The 21,137-nt window shown below is 39.3% G+C and overlaps 1 protein-coding gene across 1 annotated transcript in view; it reads left to right on the top strand.

Annotated features, from left to right (window-relative positions):
- SH3GL2 (SH3 domain containing GRB2 like 2, endophilin A1) overlaps positions 1–21,137 on the top strand; it is an 89,741-nt gene that overhangs the window by 57,464 nt on the left and 11,140 nt on the right. The window contains exons 2-4 of the mRNA XM_058823312.1: positions 12,847–12,915; positions 15,157–15,229; positions 20,079–20,222. Coding sequence (XP_058679295.1) covers positions 12,847–12,915; positions 15,157–15,229; positions 20,079–20,222 — 286 coding nt within the window. The remainder of the gene's footprint in view (positions 1–12,846; positions 12,916–15,156; positions 15,230–20,078; positions 20,223–21,137) is intronic.

Here is a 21,137-nt window from a genome sequence, read left to right as displayed (position 1 = left end):
GATTACAGCGCAAAGATTGTGTTCCTCATAGACTCAACAGCTATCAGGTGGTACTGTAGGAGATGCAGGGGCTTCTGCCTGTCACTGAATGGTTTGTTCAGGCTGGTGTAGGACTTCCTCTAGATGGAAGGTGCATTAAGGCAGTTCAAGACCAACAAAACATATTAATATGTTCAAAGCTGACCATCTCTGGATATAGTTTTTACTTGCATGTTTCTTTCAGAAACTAATGTAGTAGTAGTTGAATGTAGTAGTTTAAATCAAGAAACAACAGTGTAAAATATTTAGGACTTCTCAGGAATTACTTTTTCCTTCAGATTGTGTGTACTGCTTAGCAACTTCCAAGGCAGAGTAAACCAATGAAGTATTTAGTGGCCTTTCTTTCTCTGTGTTTCTTTTATAGCCGCTACATGTCTCAAGGCTGTGTAAGAATACAATCCAATTTACTCTTCCCCTCACCTCCATAAGATGAAACTTTGGGTGAAATTGACATGCTAATTGTCTGCAAAATGGACAGTAGCTTTGTACACATTGATAATTAGGCTGCTTAGTCTCGTTCATTAATTACATTAAGAGGCTACTGCTATATTTTGATTTGTGACTGTGATGTTTAAATTCCGACATTTGAAAATCTCATCTGGTTTACATTTTTGTTACTTTTTGCTTTTACATCACCACAGAATAAAGTGTGGTAAATTTCATATTGAACATAAATGTTCTCTATTTAATTAACAGATTAACATAAAGGATCATACATGCTTTGATATCATATGCACACTGTAATGTGTTTTTACCCCAAAATTCATGACATGTTTTAACACTTGCCACTATGGAAAACATGGCGAGGACAGAAGGAAGATGAAGTTCTACTTTCTGCTCTAGTGTAAGGTGATTGTCTTCTAAAACATTTCTCATTAGTTTATTTCAAATGGAAAGGGAATCCTATGCATTTCAGAGCTTTATTTTGTATATCCCTTTCATCTTATTCTGTAAAGTACAAATATTCTTTTTTGCTGAAATGTAATACCTCTGGGATAGAACCTTGAATAAAGCAAATCAGTGCCTGGCAACACAAGGTACATGTTTTTAAGAAAGCAGATGAAAGAAGAAGTGAATCTTCCACTGATAGGGTAGCATAGAGCATCTGTTAGAATAACTTGTGTCGTAAAACGGAAGCTGATTCATGTGTGTTACACCTACTGAAGGGCCTGTCTCCATTGTGCTCTGGTTTCCTTGCTTTTTTCACATGCCCTCTCCTCTCCTGCCAGGTAGTTCTCTTTCACAGGTAGCAGATAGTAACCTCCATGTGTTTTACAGAACCAGTAAAGTCTCTGTGCATGTTGCAAGGACTGTATGACATGTCTTATGTCAGCTTTGTACTATAAAATGGAGAAAAGAAGTGTCAGTGAGGTGCCTGTAGATGTGGAGGCAGGCAGAGTCCATGGGCATGGGCCTTTCTGAGTCTCTCAAAGACAGACGTGGTTTTTCTAAATGGGATGAAAAAAACTAAATAAACTAATCTAAATAAACTATTGCTGTGTAGCTGAATTTGACATGAATATGCAGCTGTTTTTCTAAAAAGAAACACTCTTACGATAGCTCTTCGTCTGCATTAAATGCTGAAGGAATCAGGTGGGGCTTTAGCACCAAATAATATATTTCATGTCTACATTTCTGCACTCCTAGTTGAGAACTTTGTTCCCTTTATGTAGGTATGGTTTTATTCAGTGTGCCCTGTCTAAAAGATGATTTCTCATTTTTCAGAGGAACATGCCTCTGGTGTGGTTTAGGAAGGATGAAATGGCAGCATTTATAAAATCTTACCTTTATTTTTGTGAAGACTTCAGTATTTTTCAGACTTATTTTCTCTCATCTCTGAAAGTAGCCTATTTACATGTGCATGTGCACATTAGAATCTACTTTGCTTGTTTTATTTTCTGCATGTGCTAATGGAGTTTAAGTACATTTTCTTTATGGAGTTTAAAAACACTTTCATTGTCAGTGTGGACTTCCAGACACTGAAGGCAGGGAGTGGCCATAAAAATTAACTAACTGTTAAAGGCAATTTCAAAAAGAATCTGTTGTCACTTTTCATATTTTTGTAAAAATTAGAAAATGTAAGCAGTTCCACATTTGCATCTTCCAAGTCAGTTTTTAAAATTCAAAGTCCTCATTTTTTAGTGAGCTTGCACACCCAGGTCTTGAAGACTTCATAAAATGCTATAGTTTATTCTCATAAACTGTTAAAATTACAGGGAAAAGGCAGAAGGCAGCAAATGAATTTGTAGATGAAGAGGAACGTTCCTCTTTTCTGTCAAACTTCAGGTAGTAGTATATAATTAGATCTGCAGTGGCTCAGAGGTTTGACTGTGATGCAAGCCTGAAAGACTGATTGTAGAGGACTGCAAATATCTTGAGATACTCAATGGTGTAAATTTTTACCAGTTTTGAGCTGGCCACAGATCTGTTGAGCAAGGACCTGTGTCCTCTGTTGTTTGGGTTTTTAAAAATTCTGTTATTTTTTTAAATCACTTTTTCACCAGGAGTCCATCAAACAAGTTGTGAGCTAACATTAGCAAAAATGACTTTTTCATTTTATTTCTCAAAAATCTGTATATCCCTTTTAGTAGTAAGACTCTGCTTTGTAAATTAGTTAAAAACTTACCGAAAGGTTCTAACTTTCCATTGTCAGAGGAGCATTGATATCTTGAATACAGGCTAGAACCGTAGACTCATTACTGCAACTGGGGCAGAATTTGCTTGTTGCATTGTGATCAGATGTGACAGTAGTCATGAACCAGTCAGTGAGACCAATGCTACTGTATAATTTATTTTGGGGGGATGTTATGGTCATCTTTCTCATTCCTTTGGTGCCTCTTGGAGAGCAGTACCCACCAGAGAGCAGCAGATTCAGCTCTGCTTTTGCCTAAAGCAGATATGTTTGTGTAGCTGCAGGGATGTCAGAGGTGCTTCTGGTGGGTCTCTTGTTGATTTATGCAATTTTAGTTTCCTTACATTTTAAAATGACCTTTATCATTGGTAGCTAATACACACAGTGTTGAAAGGAGGAAAATTATCATCTTCAAATTTAGATATTAATGCCTAAGGCTGTGGTTATGCCTTCATTTTGGTAGGAAAGGTATGCTCTTCCTCCATGCCAGGGATACTGACAGGGTCCCTCTGCTGACATTGTTGCAGAAGAAAAGCTGCCTCTGCTCTGTGTAGCGTGCTTATAGCACAATACAGTGTCAGGCTAAGTGGTGTCTCCAGTCATTTTCTTCTTTTATCTGGGTATGTTTCATCCAGTCCTAATTCACTCAGTCCCCCCTTTCTTCTTTTCCTCTTGCATATATCTCAGAAGCACAAAAAGGCACACCACCATTTCAGTCCATCAGGGGCTCACCCCAGAAATGCCCAGTGGCTCACAGAGCTTTACTGTTATATTGTGGTGCTCTCCAGCCCCAAGAACAGGCCAGTGCTTTGGGATATACTGTTCTTACATGGTGAGTTGAGACAGAGGACAGCAGTTAAATGGGAATGCATTCAGTTTAATTTAAATAGTGCTCATGTAAAAAAAAAACAACAAAAACAGAGCTTAAAGCAGATCTCAGCAATTTCTAAATGTGCTGCTATCAAACTGAAAGTGTTGGGTGGGTTTGGCTTGTTAAGTATGTAGTTAATAAGCTATCAACACTGCCTGCCAGCAACATAGGAAAATAGTTTGGACTGGCACTTTGCTGAGCTGTGTAGACTGCCTTTTAGATGTAGTGGCAATAGGAAAACCAGAAATAAAATGCATGTCAGTACTAGCAACAGATTACGGACAGGTTTTTCCTCACAAACTTCTTTTAATATCTTCTCTTAGATAGATAAAAATTAATTCAGTGAGAGTTTCCAACAAACTCTTTTCCAAATGTAGCAGGAGCAACTTCACAATGGCAGAGTTTGTATGGCTGCTAAATTGATGAATCATATTTGAGCCATGTTCTCTTATCCTCTAGCAGCTTCTGAATGTTCCCTGCATTCTCACATTTCCAGATGTTAAAGACTAGGCTAGCTTTCACCCAGCAGAAGGCATGTAGACTAATATACATTATATGGTGGTGTAAAATATGCCCTAAATTTGGTTGCTGTGAATTTCTCATGCTGTTATTTTGCCTGCTCTCTTCCTCTTCCTCTTCCTCTTCCTCTTCCTCTTCCTCTTCCTCTTCCTCTTCCTCTTCCTCTTCCTCTTCCTCTTCCTCTTCCTCTTCCTCTTTTTTTTGGCCAGGTTATGCCCTATTTATTTCTGCTAGACTTTAATTCATTCTTTTATTGAGAGAAAAATTACAAAGCTTTAACACTCTAGAATAATGGGCTGTTGATTTGCCTAACAAAGTCATGTCTGCTTGACCAATCAATATTGTTTCATCACTGCTTGCATAATGCTGATCAAATATTTGGACTCTGTATTGTGGAGATTTTAGCAAGCTGTAGACTGTACCCTAGCACTCTTTACCTGCTATGACTGATTTTCCCTGCCTGTGAAATACTCCAGTGTTTTTCAAAGTTGATGTCTAGCACATGTAAATCTGCTGGATCAGTAGCCAAGAGTAAACATCCTTCATGAAGAGTGAGTATGAGCTCAGCCTCCCAGCTGGCAGCTTAAACCACTGCTGCAGGAAACACAGTTTTGTGCTAAAATGGAAAAGGTGAGGACAGGCAGTCTGGTGACATAGCTTAACAAACCACGGGATTATTTAAATTTCCTGTCACCTGTGCCCATATTGTGTCTACTTTGTGGTAAAGCATGTGCCAAGTGAAGCAGTGGGATGGTAGAGATCATTGTTCCTGCTGAATTTAGAAGCTACATGGATGAAGGAAACATGTTAATGTGAGTCGTTCAGCTAGGATGGATCATGATCCATAAACATGCTCCAGATTAGGATGCTAACTGGATGAATATCTGTTTTGTGTTCTTTTCCTCTCTTTTTCCACTCCATATATTGTCATACTGTACATGTGCCACTCATCTGCCCTAAATATTGCTTTAGAGACATGACAAAGGTATGGAAGTTTGAGTGAATATGTCATTTTAAGGTGTACACTCTTTCAAATACAAATCCCATTTACACATGATAATAGAGCATGATAGGACAGGAGCTGGCAACTGGTGGCATTCCAGATAAGAAAGCCAGTGCTGTGTACTTTTCTAAGAAAGAGACATGACAACTTCAGAAATTTTTAGTGGGTTTGGACTTTGCCCCTCTCTTAGAATTTCCTTATCACCACTCAGTGGAATGAGCTGCTTACATCAAAAAACAGGCAGCTACCAAAATTTTTTTGGCACTCTGAGAAATATAGCACAGGTGTCTTCTTTCTTTGGGGCAGTGCAGTGTAGGGCAGGGCTTCCACTGCTGATGTAAGAAATGTGGGTCTGAATCCAGGTCTCTTTACACAAAAGTAAAAACCTTGTGGGCATTTTATTGCCCACATATTCACTATAGGGACTGACAGAATCATAGTACTGTTGTCATTGGAAGTAGAGATGTCATGTAGGAATAGATTCTCTGCTTCTTTCCTGTACTGCAAAAAAGCAGATATTGGCATGTTTTCCAGCTAACACAGCTACCTTTTAAATACCAATTTCTTCCTTTTCTCATACTGGTGTCCTTCTGGGGACAGAGAGTGTTGAAAAAAGCACACAGTGTTCTGACTGTCTTCAACTCTCTGTCAGCTTTTGAGCTTCTGCCAGCTTCTCTTTGTCAGCTCCCAAGGCCACTCTAAACTTCAGAGGTGCTGGGGTTGTGACCAGCTTTCTGGCTGAACTTAAACTTTGCAGAGAGCCAGCCTCCTGAAGTGTGTGTTTGGTAAACAGGCAAGACTTCAGTAATGAGTTTAAATTTGTGAAATTAATTCTGTTATCATTGCAGTGTCTCTGCTATCAGCCCACTTCTGTCACTGGAATGCATAACATTGATTTCAATTTTTGTCAGCCGTAGGGTAGTACCTTCCTCATCTGTCAAGGTGTGGGTGCCTCTGGACAGGAACTTCCCTTACAGAGATACAGCACGGAGCAGTACTGCACCAGTACTTCCCCAGCAGTTCCTTCCCTGCCCTCAGACTGTTTTATTTCACTTGCCAGAGGACAGCCTCCAGTGTGATGCAGCAGCAGCACTGCAGCAGAGTCTCTGCAGTAACTCCTGTCAGTGCAGAAGCTTGCGGCATACTTTCATATGGTGCACTAGCGCTGAATGCGAATGACTTCCCCTGCATTGCTGGAGTTGCAGAAATTCTGCAGTATGGTCCTTGGCAGTAGTTGGAAAGCAAAAGGCTGGATCAGATTGAAGAAATGATTGCTCTAGCCACCCTCATCCTTCTCCTTGGAATATTCTGGCTGAAGATGAAAAATCAAAAAAGAGATTGAATCTAAATGAAAAGAGTAAGAACATGGGGCGGGTTCACAATGCATTTTTCTTACCATGTGGCAATGCTGGAGGTTGGGATCCTTACCTTTGTGTGTCCTTCTTGAGGAGAAATAGTTTGGCTGAGATATTTTCTTTGCTGCACACTGGCATCGCTGGACATTCTGTCCCACAAGGAGTTTCATTCATGGCTTGACAGGCTTTAGCAATGGCCTGTCTTTCACACTGGCAGTTCTTGTGTCTTACGTATGTCCCATCTAGAGTCAATTTTCCTGGCTTTCTGACCTGCCTTCAGACTGTTAGTGGAACTCATAAACAGGGCTGTGGGCCCTACTACTAGCAGCTGTGAGGACTAGCAAGGCCAAGCTATTGTGTGTATATATAAAGGGTATTTAGACGATGCTTTGTGAGAGAAGAAGGCAAGCCTTTTAGAATCCAGTCATAGCCTTCCCTGCTTGAGTTTCTAAAACTCAGTTTACTTCCTGGTCTTTGAATAGCACACTTTATTGTTCACACTCTGAATCCAACAGCAGAGTCAAGGGAACGTTTAAGGGTGAATAAAGCTAGCCAGCCTGTGGCTAGTTTGGTGTTGTGGTAGAACAGGCCAGCAAACAAAAATTTTCTAGCAGGAAGAAAGTGATTTCAGTGCCATCAGGGGACAGAGTGTATTATTCCCTGATTAAATATATCTACTGAGTGACAGAAGGGAAAAAGAAAAGATAATCTCAGGCTTGTCTGGCAGATGCTTACCTAAAATACATCACAAACATTTCTGCTAGATATGCTGCTGATGGCAAGCAGTAGCAGGTGTAAATTAATGCTAACTATTTTCCCATGTGCTTTGCAAGTGCATTTCTTCATTTTGCCATGGAGAAAACAAAGCCTTAATGGCATAATCAGAGTCTCAGTGGAAACAGGACATAAAAAATTAGGTTCTCTGGAGATTCTTAGTTCTGTAAGTTTTTTTATTTTTCCTTTTCACGCTGACTTCATGGCCCGTTACAGCTTCTGTGATAGTAGTGGTGTCACTATGCTCCTCAGTTCCGTATGGGAAGGATCTTCTGGTGCTGAGCTCCAGCTGGCATGGTGGCCTTCCATTGTGGCTCTACAGCTGAAGAAGAGAAATTCACAAATTAAATGTAAATGGGCATTACTGTAACTCCAATGTATGTAAAATTTGGATCTTATTTTCATTTTACAACTAAGGTGGCTTTTTTATATTCTCATGTTGTCTTTTATTGACAGTCTCTATTTCACACAAGTTGTTTACATATTTAAAAGAAGAATAGAATAAAATTCAAATAATGTAAAATGCAATGCTGAGTGTAACAAGCTTTCCTTGTGAAATCTGATGTATTTAATGGAAGTGTGGGGTTTGCTCAATTTTGCTAACAAATAACTACTGTATGGATGTAAGGCTTATCAAACACTTCTGGCTTCTTGTGAGATTTATCACATTTGTTGAGTTTCCTGAAGCTTTCCAAAACTCATGATACTGGGTCATTTGGCTTGTAAATGAGGACTACCTTATCTAGATGGTTATTCTGGAAAAATTGAGTGAGATTGCTCTACATCTGCTGAAATTATTTTCAGTATATGATAAGGTGCTGTGAATCAATACTAATGTTTTCTATGGCCTCATAATGTTTCTGAGATAAAGTATCTCCATACTGATCTGGAAAAGCAAGTTTTTATTCTGTATATTGATGCCACTTGAAAAAGAAGAAGTCTAAAATGCAGCTAATTTACATATACTTTTGTGGTGGGTTTTTCTTACAGTTCCTATTCTATTTTATCTGAATAAGCAGAAGAGCTCCTCTCTTGCTGACTGTTATTGCTGAGAATGTGCCATGAGATGTTTCATAATCCACAGAGAACCAGGGCCATGATCATTAATCTAAATTTCAGATGTCACTTGTTTTCTGTGGTAGTAAATTCTGATACCATAAATGCCAAACAGTGCAGGATCAGCCAGACACAAAAATTAGCCTGCAGGTGGCAGTTTTTTTCTTACTCTAGTGTGTGGACAGAATTTAAAAAAAAAAAAAAAAAAAAGTCTTGGTTAGAAGACTGTGCTTTTTGAAAAATAGGTATGTTTCTTTTCAAATACTTTCTCCTGAAGAGCCTGAAGTGTTGGAAAACCATCACCATATATAGACAGACCTCTTCCATTGAAATGTGTACTTCTTCCTTGTCTTTGAGAAGCTTACAAAGCATCACAGCATTTTAAAGCTGATCTGAAAATTTTTAACAAACCTGAAGATAATTCTGTCACTGTGCTTCCTTATTGTGAAAGAAAAAACTCAAAATGGCAAAAACATCATGGAAGAACTGTAGAAACCTGTAGAAGAAATACAGAGCAATCAGGAATGAGAAATCAATAGGGTGACTTGAACTTAATGAGCATGGACTACAGAGGGCATTTTCTTTTTCCATTGTGAATTTGTAAGCTTCGTTTAATAATCTTTCTCCCATTGCTTTCATATTAATAAAAATTTTCTTTCTACCAGCCTGTCCACTGTGTGACAATTTGATAGAACTCTGCTGTCAACAGCCTTCCTTTGAGGAATAGAAAATTGTGCTGTGGATATGTATTTGGAGTTAGAAATGCATGGAATAAGGAGACTGTTACTTTTCAGTAATACTGTGGTATGACCACTTTGTGAACGGGGCATTCAGTTTGCATCATACGGAAATGCAGTGTATTGTGTTGGTAATCTATTTTAAACTGCTTTCCTCCTCCTCTATAGAGACAAAGCTGCTACCTACACTTGCTGCCAAACTAGTATGTCATTAAATTAGTTGAGCTGCAAACTCAGGTGACTAGAGGGCAGTTTAATGCAGGTCTTACTGCATTTTGAAGTTTGGGTAGTGTCATGTCATAGTCTTCAGGACTTTCTGGTAGCGGGTCTTTGACCTGTGAATTGTTCAGAACCTTGGTACAATTCAGTGTCCTGGAATAGTTGTATAATGCATGTTTGATTTATATTAATATTTTGTGAACAGTGAGAGATGACAGCATCAAAGACCTTTAGAGGACTGCTGCATGAGCTATTAAGTGATCATCCCTGTATTCTATAAAAGTTTACTGGAATTTTCAAGATATTCATAGTGACTGTTCAAGCATTCTTTTGTCCCTTGACATATGGCATCATAACACAGCAATACATCAAAAAAGAAAAAAAGGGTTATTTGCACAAATGTATGAAAAATGGAACAAATGTCTTCATATGACTTAACAAGTTTTGTTGTTTCACATGAAATCCATCTACCAAACTTCATTCCTGTTGCTGTGGCTTATGTTCCAGCTCCTGTGAACATTTACCAAAATCTGTGTTCTTAATATTAACTGCCAGGGGAAAAAAAGTTTATTTTTTCCCCTAAGTGTAAGAGTCATACCAAATTTTTTGTTCCTACTGAAACCATTCTGATAAGAAGATATGAAATTCATGTTCTACCTGGGTGGAAATATGATTGTTATAAAATTGGAATTTACTCCAAGAGACTGTATAGCACTGGTTTTCAGTCAAATAAAGTATGAAGATACCAACAGTAACACATGACATTATTAGGGGTAGAAGAAGTCTGTATATTCTTGATTCATAGAAATGTTTTCAGGATATCTCCTTGTTCCTTTAAAAAGCCCAATTTTAGATCTGTTGTAAAGAAATAATCAAAATGTTGATGCCTTAAAATGACATGGCCAGGGAGCCTTTCAGTTTCTGGGTAGCTGTAGCTGTTAGCTGATGATGTTCCTGAGAGCTTCCTAAATCTTTGGCATGAGAGCAGATCCTGAGCTGATGGGAGCTGGCATGGGTTCATGACCTATGATAATCAGATCTGACAAACTTAGATACTGATGGAGTGGTAGTCTGAGTGAAATGCTTTAACAATTGATTTGGAGGATGAATATAAACAGGCTGAAAAATATCTCCAAATTTAGTCAATAGTACTACAATGGCATAGATGTGGGCCCTATTGCAAATGCCTTTCTCAGGCTCAAAGGTCCTACCTGACATCTTCTGATTTTGGCCTTGAAAAGGAGGTGTGGTACCCTCTTTTGAGCAGATTATTCCCTTCTGACCCAAGGGGAAAGAACTGTTGAGGGTTTTATTTTATCCTTAAATCTGAATTCTTAATTAGAGTTCTCATCTTTGACTGCTTGAGTAACTATGGTCTTCAAGGAAAAATTAAAAAAAAATAAAAACCAAACAGTACTTACATTTTAAGTGAGATTTTGGTTCAGGTGTTTTTTTCCTGAGGTCTGTCAGTGCTTCTCCAAAACAGAGGTTTGTCTGCACAATGGAGTTGAGCGCGGTTCCTTGAGGGTATGTGATGTAACTACCCTGAGAGAAGACACTCCCAGCCCCAGAAGGGCTGAAGACTTAACAGCTCATATTTCTCTCTCCTTTGACTCAACCATTTGTAACAGTACTTGTCACAGAGCTTTACAAATTAATTTTCTGCTTAGCACATAGTGTTTTTAGCTACCCTAAATGAGTGACTCAGGATGGTAACTGCGAGCCTAATATTGACAAGGTTAGCAAAAACTGAAAGGAAGTCTAGAAGAGAGGGCTGACCTGCCTTTTTGACTATGCAGTGACGACTCCAGAAGACTGCTGGGCTGTGCTTTTAAGAGTGTCATACAATTCTCAGCTGGAGTAGTGTTGAATGTGAAAGAAAGGAGCAATTGCTCTGGTTGATAGATGTGAATTAGGATATTTAGGGCATCTGTGGGAATGAAAAGACACGTCTTTGCAAATCCTCATCAACCATGAAAATATTTCAAAATTATGAAATGTAGAGCTACAGCCCAAAAGGGCTGGGAGATTAATTCCTTTTGAGTACTTTGTTGCCTTGGAGTTGAACTACAGATATGAAAAATCTATTTTAAATATTTAAGTGCTAGCATATAAGCATACTGTTATTTTCTGGGATGTGAAATCTTTATAGTAGGAAGCAGATTCTGTGCAGATTTAGCCATATTATCTGTAGTAGGATATCCATTTGCAGAAGATTCATTCATGAAACTAATTAATAAATCTTTTAAAACCGAAACTATCCCTTGTCCACTACTCCTAACAGTTCTGTGTTTGATTCTGTTGTGGCACTTCACTTATCTCTGTAGATCACAAGTTTAGTAATACAGACCACACAAATTCATTCATATTCAGATTATTGGTAAGAGGCTGTCTGTATGGTTTTGCACATCTCTTTTGTACAGGAAATACTGGGAAATACAGTTCCTTGTTTTTGTCATAGTATTGTTGTTTCATTAATGCACCATTTTGGCTACTAATTTGTGAGATGCTGACAGAAAACAAAGAGAGCTGATAGCTATTTCCTATTGCACAGATAATTACAGCCTGCATTAGTAAGTGCTTGGCCATGATGCACTTGCAGCTTTGTTGTAGTGAACTGAAGTGAATTTAAAATCATACAGATGTCTGGATTTTACTAATGGCATGTGAGTGACTGTGGGTATTTCTCTTTATACTAAAAAAATAAAATAGAAGACTTACCACAGTAGGTAAAACCAAAAGGGGAAAAGTAAAATTGTTATTTTCTTTCTTCTTGTTTATTATTGGAGTCACTTCACTGAAATCAGTAATTAATAACTTGTATAGTGATTAATTTCTTATGACAAATACCATCCTAGTGAAAGATTAATACATTCATTGAATCATATGCACCTGATTTCGTTGAGGGAGTATAGTAGTAAAAGACTTTTGACTGACAATGCAATTGTTAAAATCCACTTTGAATGGAGCTGTAGAGCAGTTACTCTTCAAGTCTGTTATTGTCAATGTTACTGACTGTAAAAGGAAACATAGTTCAATGTATTACATTGTATTAGGGAGATGAAACAGTAACACTATTCCATTTTCCAATTAGTTTTCAAACGTAATATTTTATAAAAAAACCAGAGCATTTGCTAAAGTCATACTAACAGAGTTCCCTTTATTTCTTTCTATCTAGATAAGTGAGTTGTGTATTTTATATATAACATAATACTCAGGCTCTTTCATGGAATGAATATAGGGGTTTTTTTAATCAATCTTCCTGTCTCTCTGTCTATCAAGTTTATATATAAACTCTTGATTTTTACTGGTGATCTGCTTCAGGGTGAGTCAATATCTGAATATTCTCAGGCATGGGTGCATCTTGCTTTCTAGATGACCAGAGCCACTTTGTGCTTTGTGCTTAGGTGTGGCTTCTATCCTTGGTCAAAGACTGGGTCTCTGAGGCTTAAGTAGTAATACGTTATTTCTGAATGTTTCACTTTGGAGTGTGTTGGAAATAAGTTTTTCAGAAGGAGTAATAAGTTTTACTGTTGTACTGACTTAACAGAAAAAAAACCCCTAGCATTTCTATAAGGAAATATTGTAACTGAATTTTTCTCAGTTGTTGCTGAATCTGTTGTTCTTTTTTTTAATTGCAGAAAGTGAGTGAAAAAGTAGGAGGTGCGGAAGGAACAAAACTAGATGATGATTTCAAAGAAATGGAAAGGGTAAGTCAAAATACAGCATATATTCATTATTACCATGCATTTTTCTTTCTAGGACAGGAATTTGAAAGGTTTTGGTCCTGGAATCACTCAGAGAATTTTGAAACACTTAGCTCAGCAGGACTGTGTTGTCAGTTTTCTATTTATTTTTGTTTTCTAACCAAGGGATATGTAATGTGTGGCACTCTATAATGCAAATTCCTCATTCAGAGACTGGGGCTGAAGTCATCTACAAATTAGCTGCATTTAAACCTCTGTAGAGGATCTCTGAAAACGGAGTCAGTCTACAAGACAGCCATTTCAGTGGGGAAGGGTGCTGGTAATTCCTGGCTCCTGGCTGGTAATTCAAGGCTCTAGGCATGGCAATGGCATGGAGGTATTCATTCACAGGTTCAGGGGTCGTGCTAGGCAGCCTCCACTGGCAATGTGCTTCAGGTATGTGGGGAAGAACCCTCTAACAGGGTTCTTCTAACACTCTAACAGGGTGTTTGGTGAGGCTGGCACTGATAGCACTGAGTGTCTCTGCGGAGGGGAAAAAAAAAGAAAAAAATCCGCAGCTGTGTGTGGCAGTGATAGTATTTCACCTGAAAGGATCAATAGGGGCAGCATTTTTTCAGGCTTCAGCTTTCAAAGGTACTATCAAATCTTGTAATAAAAGCTTGGGCTAGGAGATATGTAACATATGTATCTGATATGTAACTCTGATTAAGCGAAAAATAAGCTATTTATCTGTACATTTGTAAAATGAGGAGGAGAAAAAATCTTGGATGGAAAATAAAGGGCATACACTTTGTACTTCTTACTAAGAAAGCACAGGGCTGGTTTCTTCCTCTCAGCTTCTGTTTAAGTGGGTAACCAGTATAGGCATTCCTACCAGAAAATGTTACCAAGGGTTCAGAAAACTGGGATAAATTGGACATTGCAACAGCCAGGTGTGGGTCCCACATCATGCTTGTGGGCAGGATGGGTTGGCAGCCCAGGAGACAGGAGCACTGAAAGCTGTGGAAGTTATGGAGCAAATCCATCGGTTGCCCCCACGCTCCCACCTGGCCCTGTGTCCACTGCCAGCTTTTCTGCAGGTAGTGGACATGATCCTCTGCATGTCCCTGGCCTTCTGTTCCCTTGCCCCCACCATCCTCTGCAGCCTCCTGGCCATTTCTGAGTTCCCTGCCAGGCAGTTCAGCTATTTATTCACCTATGCCTGGCAGACCTCTCCTGCTTCTCGGTGTAAAGGATAGAGCAGGACCCGACAGATGGCAATGGCAACAGGAAACAGGAAGGACATAATGACAGCCCAATGCAACCAACCTATCTCAGGTGTTCTTTTTTAAAATAGGAACTTGCCATTATGATAAAGGAGTTCACTCTGTGGGACACAAGCTACCCTGCAGAGAAATGCAATGTGTCCTCATAAATACAGTGTAGGACATTACGGGGATCCCCCAATCTGCCAAAGCAGCATTTTTTCTCTGAGGCCTGATTCTGAGAGTAAGAATAGTTGTATACTTTGCTGCATTCAGTCTAGGACCTGGACAGGGGCTGCCTTCCTAAGAAAGGAAGACTTCTTACTACAAAAGAATGTAGAAGAAAGTAATGCTATTCAGCTTTAAGTTTTTTAAAATTCTAAATATGAGAATCAGCTAGGGAGAAATAAATGGTCAGTGCATTCATGCTGATAGGTTTCTTGAAGCTGGGAACAGAGTGATATCTAGTCTTCCTTACCCCAGTTTGATCAGATGTTGCTCTGAAAGAGGTATACAGCACATTTTATTGTTAGTGGTTGGTTTTCAGTGACTTCTGCTTTCCTCTCATTTTGCCAGTTTTTAGGGGATCAAAGATAGACAGCTCTCCAAAAAGCTGTCTGTGACTGTTCAAGAAATTTTCCCTATTGTGAATCGTTCCCATGGTGATATAAAGAATTAGCCCTGTACAGTAATCAAATGCATCAAATGTATCAATAACTGTACAATGTATCAAATTCCTAACCCATTCTGATTGACCTTACTTGAGCATGGACCTGCTATAAACTGAAATGGTGGACTCATACTTTAGTAGTTTTCCAGGTATTACCACCTGGTTCCAGGTTCTGGTTCCAGGGCTGTTCTGGTACCAGGGCTGTTCTGAAGAACATAAAAATAAAATTATAAGAAGAGTTTAAAAAATCTATAAGAACAAAATGAGAGAAAAACTTCTTCCTTTTGTCTAACTTCCATTTTTCTTTTTGTTTAACCCTCTGTCCTCTAGAAAGTGGATGTTACCAGCAGGGCAGTTGTGGAAATAATGGCAAAGACAATAGAGTATCTTCAGCCAAATCCAGGTAACCTAATTTCACAATTTTACAGTTTTGCACCACTTCTTGAAAACACTTTTTTTTACCGGTATAAAGTCTGACAGATCTCATCCTCACTGGTGCAATTAAGGTTGACACAAAATTGGCGAAGTTATGGTGAAGTAAACAACGGAGATGAGTACAAGCCTCTATGTAGGAGAGAATGGAGACTGGCTTTGGAAGGCTTTGTTTCCCTCCTGAGCCTTCTTTCTCTAGGTGAGTGGGCAGCCCATGCCCACGAACCAGGTGTGCTCGCTTGTAGGAGCCAGCGTGTCAGCACTGTGAGCGTGGGGCCTGCCCTGAAGCTGGGGATGACTGTGGCTGCCCAGGGCAGCAGGGCAGGGGCAGCTGGGGCAGCTGCAGCCCTGGCATTGACACAGCTCTGTGCAGGCGCAGCTGCAGCCTGGCATCAGCACAGCTCTGTGCACGGGGCAGCTGCAGCCCTGGCATTGACACAGCTCTGTGCAGGCGCAGCTGCAGCCTGGCATCAGCACAACTCTGTGCACGGGGCAGCTGCAGCCCTGGCATTGACACAGCTCTGTGCAGGCACAGCTGCAGCCTGGCATCAGCACAGCTCTGTGCACGGGGCAGCTGCAGCCCTGGCATTGACACAGCTCTGTGCAGGCGCAGCTGCAGCCTGGCATCAGCACAGCTCTGTGCACGGGGCAGCTGCAGCCCTGGCATGGACACAGCTCTGTGCATGGGGCAGCTGCAGCCCTGGCATTGACACAGCTCTGTGCACAGGGCAGCTGCAGCCCTGGCATTGACACAGCTCTGTGTAAGGGGCAGCTGCAGCCCTGGCATTGACACAAATCTGTGCACGGGGCAGCTGCAGCCCTGGCATTGACACAAATCTGTGTAATGGGCAGCTGCAGCCCTGGCATTGACACAGATCTGTGCACAGGCAGCTGCAGCCCTGGCATTGACACAGATCTGTGTAAGGGGCAGCTGCAGCCCTGGCATTGACACAAATCTGTGTAAGGGGCAGCTGCAGCCCTGGCATTGACACAGATCTGTGTAAGGGGCAGCTGCAGCCCTGGCATTGACACAGATCTGTGCACGGGGCAGCTGCAGCCCTGGCATTGACACAGATCTGTGCACAGGCAGCTGCAGCCCTGGCATCGGCACAGCGCACACCTGGGGATCAGGGGAGGCATGGTGGGGAGCGCCTGCATGAGGCAGCCCTTGCCTTTACCTTCCCAGTCATTTGCCATGTGAAGGAAAAGGACCAGGCAGTCCTTGCAGACCATGGAAAAGCAAAGTTCCAAAGCAAGTTTCTTTATGGCACAAGAAGAGGTACCAATTTTCCTCTGGTCCTCTGGCAATTCCCATCCTTATTACAGAAAAGGGATGGTGCAAAAGAGCTGTTGATGTCATACTGGAGGAAAGGACAGAAAATCAAGTGTTATCAGACATGTCTAATTTGAACCCTCAAAATAGAAACCAGTGAGTCTTTTCCATAGGGAGATGAAAGATCAGGTTCAATTGGGGTGATGCAGAACTACATGTTCCTCTTTTGCTAGGGGTTTCTTACAGGAAGGGGTGATCTGGACCTGCAATAAACAAGGAAACAATTATATTGAATATTACAGAGATTTCTGTAGTGATCTAGGAACAAAAGTGTTTTAGTACTAGTGTAAGTCAATGCCAGCATCACTGTTAATGTCAATGGAGTTAGCCTGTGATAAATCACAGAATATGCAGAGTGGGAAAGGACCCTCAAGGATTATTGAGTCCTGGTCCTGCACAGCACCATCCCCAAGAGTCATACCATATGCCTGAGAGTGTTGTACAAACACTTCTCAAACTCTGTCAGGCTGGTTCTGGGACCACTTCCCTGAAGGTAAAATTAGGCCTTCTGTCTACCATAAGTATCTCAGAGTTTCATGGAACTACAGAAAAAATGCACATGTTTACACTGAGAAATTTTATTCCTAGTAGCTAGAAATAAATTTGAACTGCTGTGAAATGTTTCAGCTCCAGTATGGTATGCTGAAGGGATATTGCTGCTACAGATTAATTGGTGATTTTTTTATGTTAGACCACAGAAGAGATTATTTTGATAATGCAGCAAGATAATTATTTTGATAATAATGATAATTATTTTGATAGTGGATTGAAAAAAGAAAAAAAGGAGGAATGGTATTTACTAGTTCAAGAACTTCTAGATAGAAAATAATGATGACCAGAACAGTTTCTATGTCAGCAGATGAAATTCTGTTTTTGACTTGAGTCCACAGCTTCATTACTCATTGTAATGTACTCTGCAGGAAAAGCAATAGGATTGGCAAACATTATGGGGATAGTGATAAAATTTTTAACTGCTGTCAAATCGCTGTTAAGCAACACTGTGTAGATTGAATAATAAGCTTTGGCTGTTTAGTGCTTCTCTGACTGCCTTCTTGACACATCTGAGTGGTTATGGTTGCTGTGAATTGTGAAACAGGCACGCAGTAAAAGCTGAGAGCAAAATTTCTGCAGGTAGCTATGAGTGTGATTTCAGGCACTTCAGGCAGTTTGAAATTTGCAGTGATGAATGAATGAATAGTTTCCATAGTCTAGCTCCATATCCCTTTGTCTGCTTGTGGCACATGCAAGTAGAATCAAAAAGTTAACATTGTAAAAGGCAGGGGAAGATTCACTTTCGTCCCTATATAATGAGATCATTTTGTTCATTCCACAGGTAGGAAGAAAGGAGGACTAAACCTTCTCAGCGTTCACATGGTCTTAGATTGTTTTATGTCAGTTGCAAAAGGGCTCCCTATAATGAGAAGAATTGTAATTTATTTTTTCAATAAAATAATTTTTTTTCTCTTTTAAATCCTCCCTACAATTGTATTACCTTTTACATGGGTCATGCAATTTTCTAGTATTTCCCATTTGCTTGCCCATTTTCATAAAAATTAGGAATATTACATTGGGAAAAGGGAGGGAATTTAATTTAAAAAATTTTAAAAAGACCACAAAACAAGCCACAAATAGGAAAAAAACCTCCTTTAACAGCAATATTTTAAAGAAAATTAAAAGTTTGCCTGGGTTTGGAAGGAAGAAGAGGAGTTGAGATGTAGAACACATTCCTTGATAAATAACATGTGCCTGGAAAACACTTGGATAACATAGTACTGTGATCAGATCAGCTAGTCCATGCTGTTTTGAAATATCAAATAAAGAAGTATGCATCATTGTCTAACTTTTGCTTTCTACTCTTACCTTGCTGTCCAAAATATAGCCACTTCATTTTTTCATATTCCCTCTTATATTTCTTTCTTTAATCTATGAAAATACTCCATTTGCTCGTGATTTAATTCAGCTTGCTGCCTCCATTCCCCTAAGTTTTTTTGTGCCTTGTTTTCTTTTGTGTTTTCTTATTGCCACCATCATTTCAATGACATTTAACTTCATTAAAATGCAGTTTCTTATATTGAACAGTCAGCAAGTTTGCTGACTGTAGTTTTGTAGTGGGTAGAAACAGAAGGCAATGAAGAAATTCAGATGTTGAAAAACATAATCTGATGGCACTCAAGGGTAGTGGGAAAACTAAAAAAACCATAACTACTAAATGTTAAAAATATGTTGCCCTTTCATAGCTGGTTTTCAGGGAAAATAAATACTGTGAGACTTGCCTGAGTTTCCTTTGTGTGTTTCCATGTTTGTATCTGTGTGAACAGATACAAAGGCTGAAAAGTGAAACCTACTCCGAAACAAGATCTCTCTTTTGATATCCACTTTTAACAATAAATATATGAAAAACATTTGTTGACTCCAGTCTGCTAATATTTCATTTTGCTGAAGTGACGTGTGCAAGGCTGAGTTTTAACTAATGAAATCGGCACAGAGCAGTGTGAACTACTAATGTTTTGTTGACAGGAAAACTAATTTTAAGAGCACCTTACAAAGTCAAGTGTTTGCAAGGGGGAAGGTAGAATGGTAGAATTCATAGCTGCCCTCCAGTAGCACACATAGTAATGTAGATTAGGAACATGCTCTGAGTCTGCATTGCTGGTAGTAGGATTTAGCTGGACAAATTTGAAGTCTAGTGGCATTAACCAATTCACTCTCTTCAGGCCATTCACATGGTGTAGTTGCAAAAGTTCACTAGAGCACAGCAGCAAACAAATTAATTCTTTTATATTTGCTGTCTTTGTTTCCATCAATTGCAATATTTGTGTTGTGTCATTTAATATTTGTTCTTCAGGTGTGTGTTTGAAATAAAATGCAAGATGAAGTACAGCTGGAAAACCATATTGAAGTAGGAATTTCCCTAAATCCCCATAAAAAGCAAAAAGCATTGGAAAGGTTGCAGCATATAATGTTTGGAGACATAGGCTTTCCTTAATGTTCTACAGCCAAAAAATTTTCAAACAGTTAAAAAATGGGGAGTACCACAGTTTAATATTCAGTGTAACTAGTCTGGACTTTTCCTTGAGGGTAAGGCTGGCTCAATCTGGTATCCATCTGGTACCTAGGGATTTTAAGATTAAGATTAATCTGGAGATATTGTAAAGATTTTCTTCTCTGTCACAGGTCAAACATGCTATTTTGGGAGTGTTCCTGGGCTTTCTTCTGTCCAAGTCATTTCAAGGGAAACTTTGTCTTAGAAGTTCAGGACAGAGACTCCTCTCTAGTCTGCCAGAAAAATAAAAACAGTATTGACCAAGAATATTTCATTCCTTTGCTCTAAAAATAATTTATGAAAAACAGGGCTTAGTCCTGAACTTACATAGTATCTTTAAAATAGGTTTTAAGTTGCTCAGATAAACTTAAACACAAGAATGGATTTATGCCTGTGTAGGTAAATGATTGCATGCTTCTAACCTCTGTCTCTTGCCTTCTTCAGCTTCCAGAGCTAAACTCAGCATGATCAACACTATGTCAAAAATTCGAGGCCAGGAAAAGGGACCAGGCTATCCTCAGGCAGAAGCCTTGCTGGCAGATGCAATGCTGAAGTTTGGCCGAGAACTTGGTGAAGAATGCAACTTTGGTAACTTGTTTACTTCCCTTTCCATTATAACGCAATAAAAATGGTAGGAAAATTTCATACAGCTTTTATTATAAAAGGGCTGCAATCTTATAGAGGAAAAACATCTGCAAGAAGCCTTAGAATTCTGCTTCATCCAGATTTTCCTTTAGAGTTGGTCTAGGCCTGCTTTGAGTATCTTTTGAGGATTTCGACTAGAGAAACTTTTTGTATAAATGGAAGTCAAATTGTTTCCATTTTGACCCATGGACTTTAGCTCTCTGTCATAAATTGTGGGACTTACTGTGGCTGTGTTGGATTGAAATATGTACATGTACAGAAATTCTATTGTTGTCTATGCATATATAGAACAAAGTGCTTTTGTCCTCATAATCGTTAAACCAACTGTTACTGTCATCATTGCAGGCAAGGAATAAAAATGAATAGATTTTTAATACGCTTTGGCCTTTTTTTCTGACCAAATTCCACATTTTAAGGCACTAATGAACACTTCTGTCTTATCTGTTTACTGCTTCTCCCTCCAATGAGTTTACAGCTGTCTGGGTTACAGATGTTAAATTGACTCTTAAAACTACGTTCTGCAGTAGAGTTCTGATTATAAAAAGATGACATTACAACAGCATACTTTGTCTTTCTGTCTTGTTTGTGTGGACTTCTCTGTGGCCATTTTTACATGAAAACACACAGGACAACACACCTTCAAACAGGACTGTGGAAATCCTCTTCTCTATTTGAACCATCATAAAATTGTTTTCCTGACAAAAAGACATACAGAATGGAAAAAGTACTTTCTTGTTTTATGTAATTCACTAGTAAGCTTGACAGATGCAGTTTGATTTGTGCTAAATACTACTGTTTTTTTTAAATTGGTTGGCTCTCATTTATTAAATTTCAAACCATTTTTAAAAGGAAAATGAA

The sequence above is a fragment of the Ammospiza caudacuta genome, chromosome Z, assembly GCF_027887145.1.
Source record: "Ammospiza caudacuta isolate bAmmCau1 chromosome Z, bAmmCau1.pri, whole genome shotgun sequence".
Taxonomy (NCBI): Eukaryota; Metazoa; Chordata; class Aves; order Passeriformes; family Passerellidae; genus Ammospiza; species Ammospiza caudacuta.
This window is presented reverse-complemented; position numbering and strand designations above follow the sequence as displayed.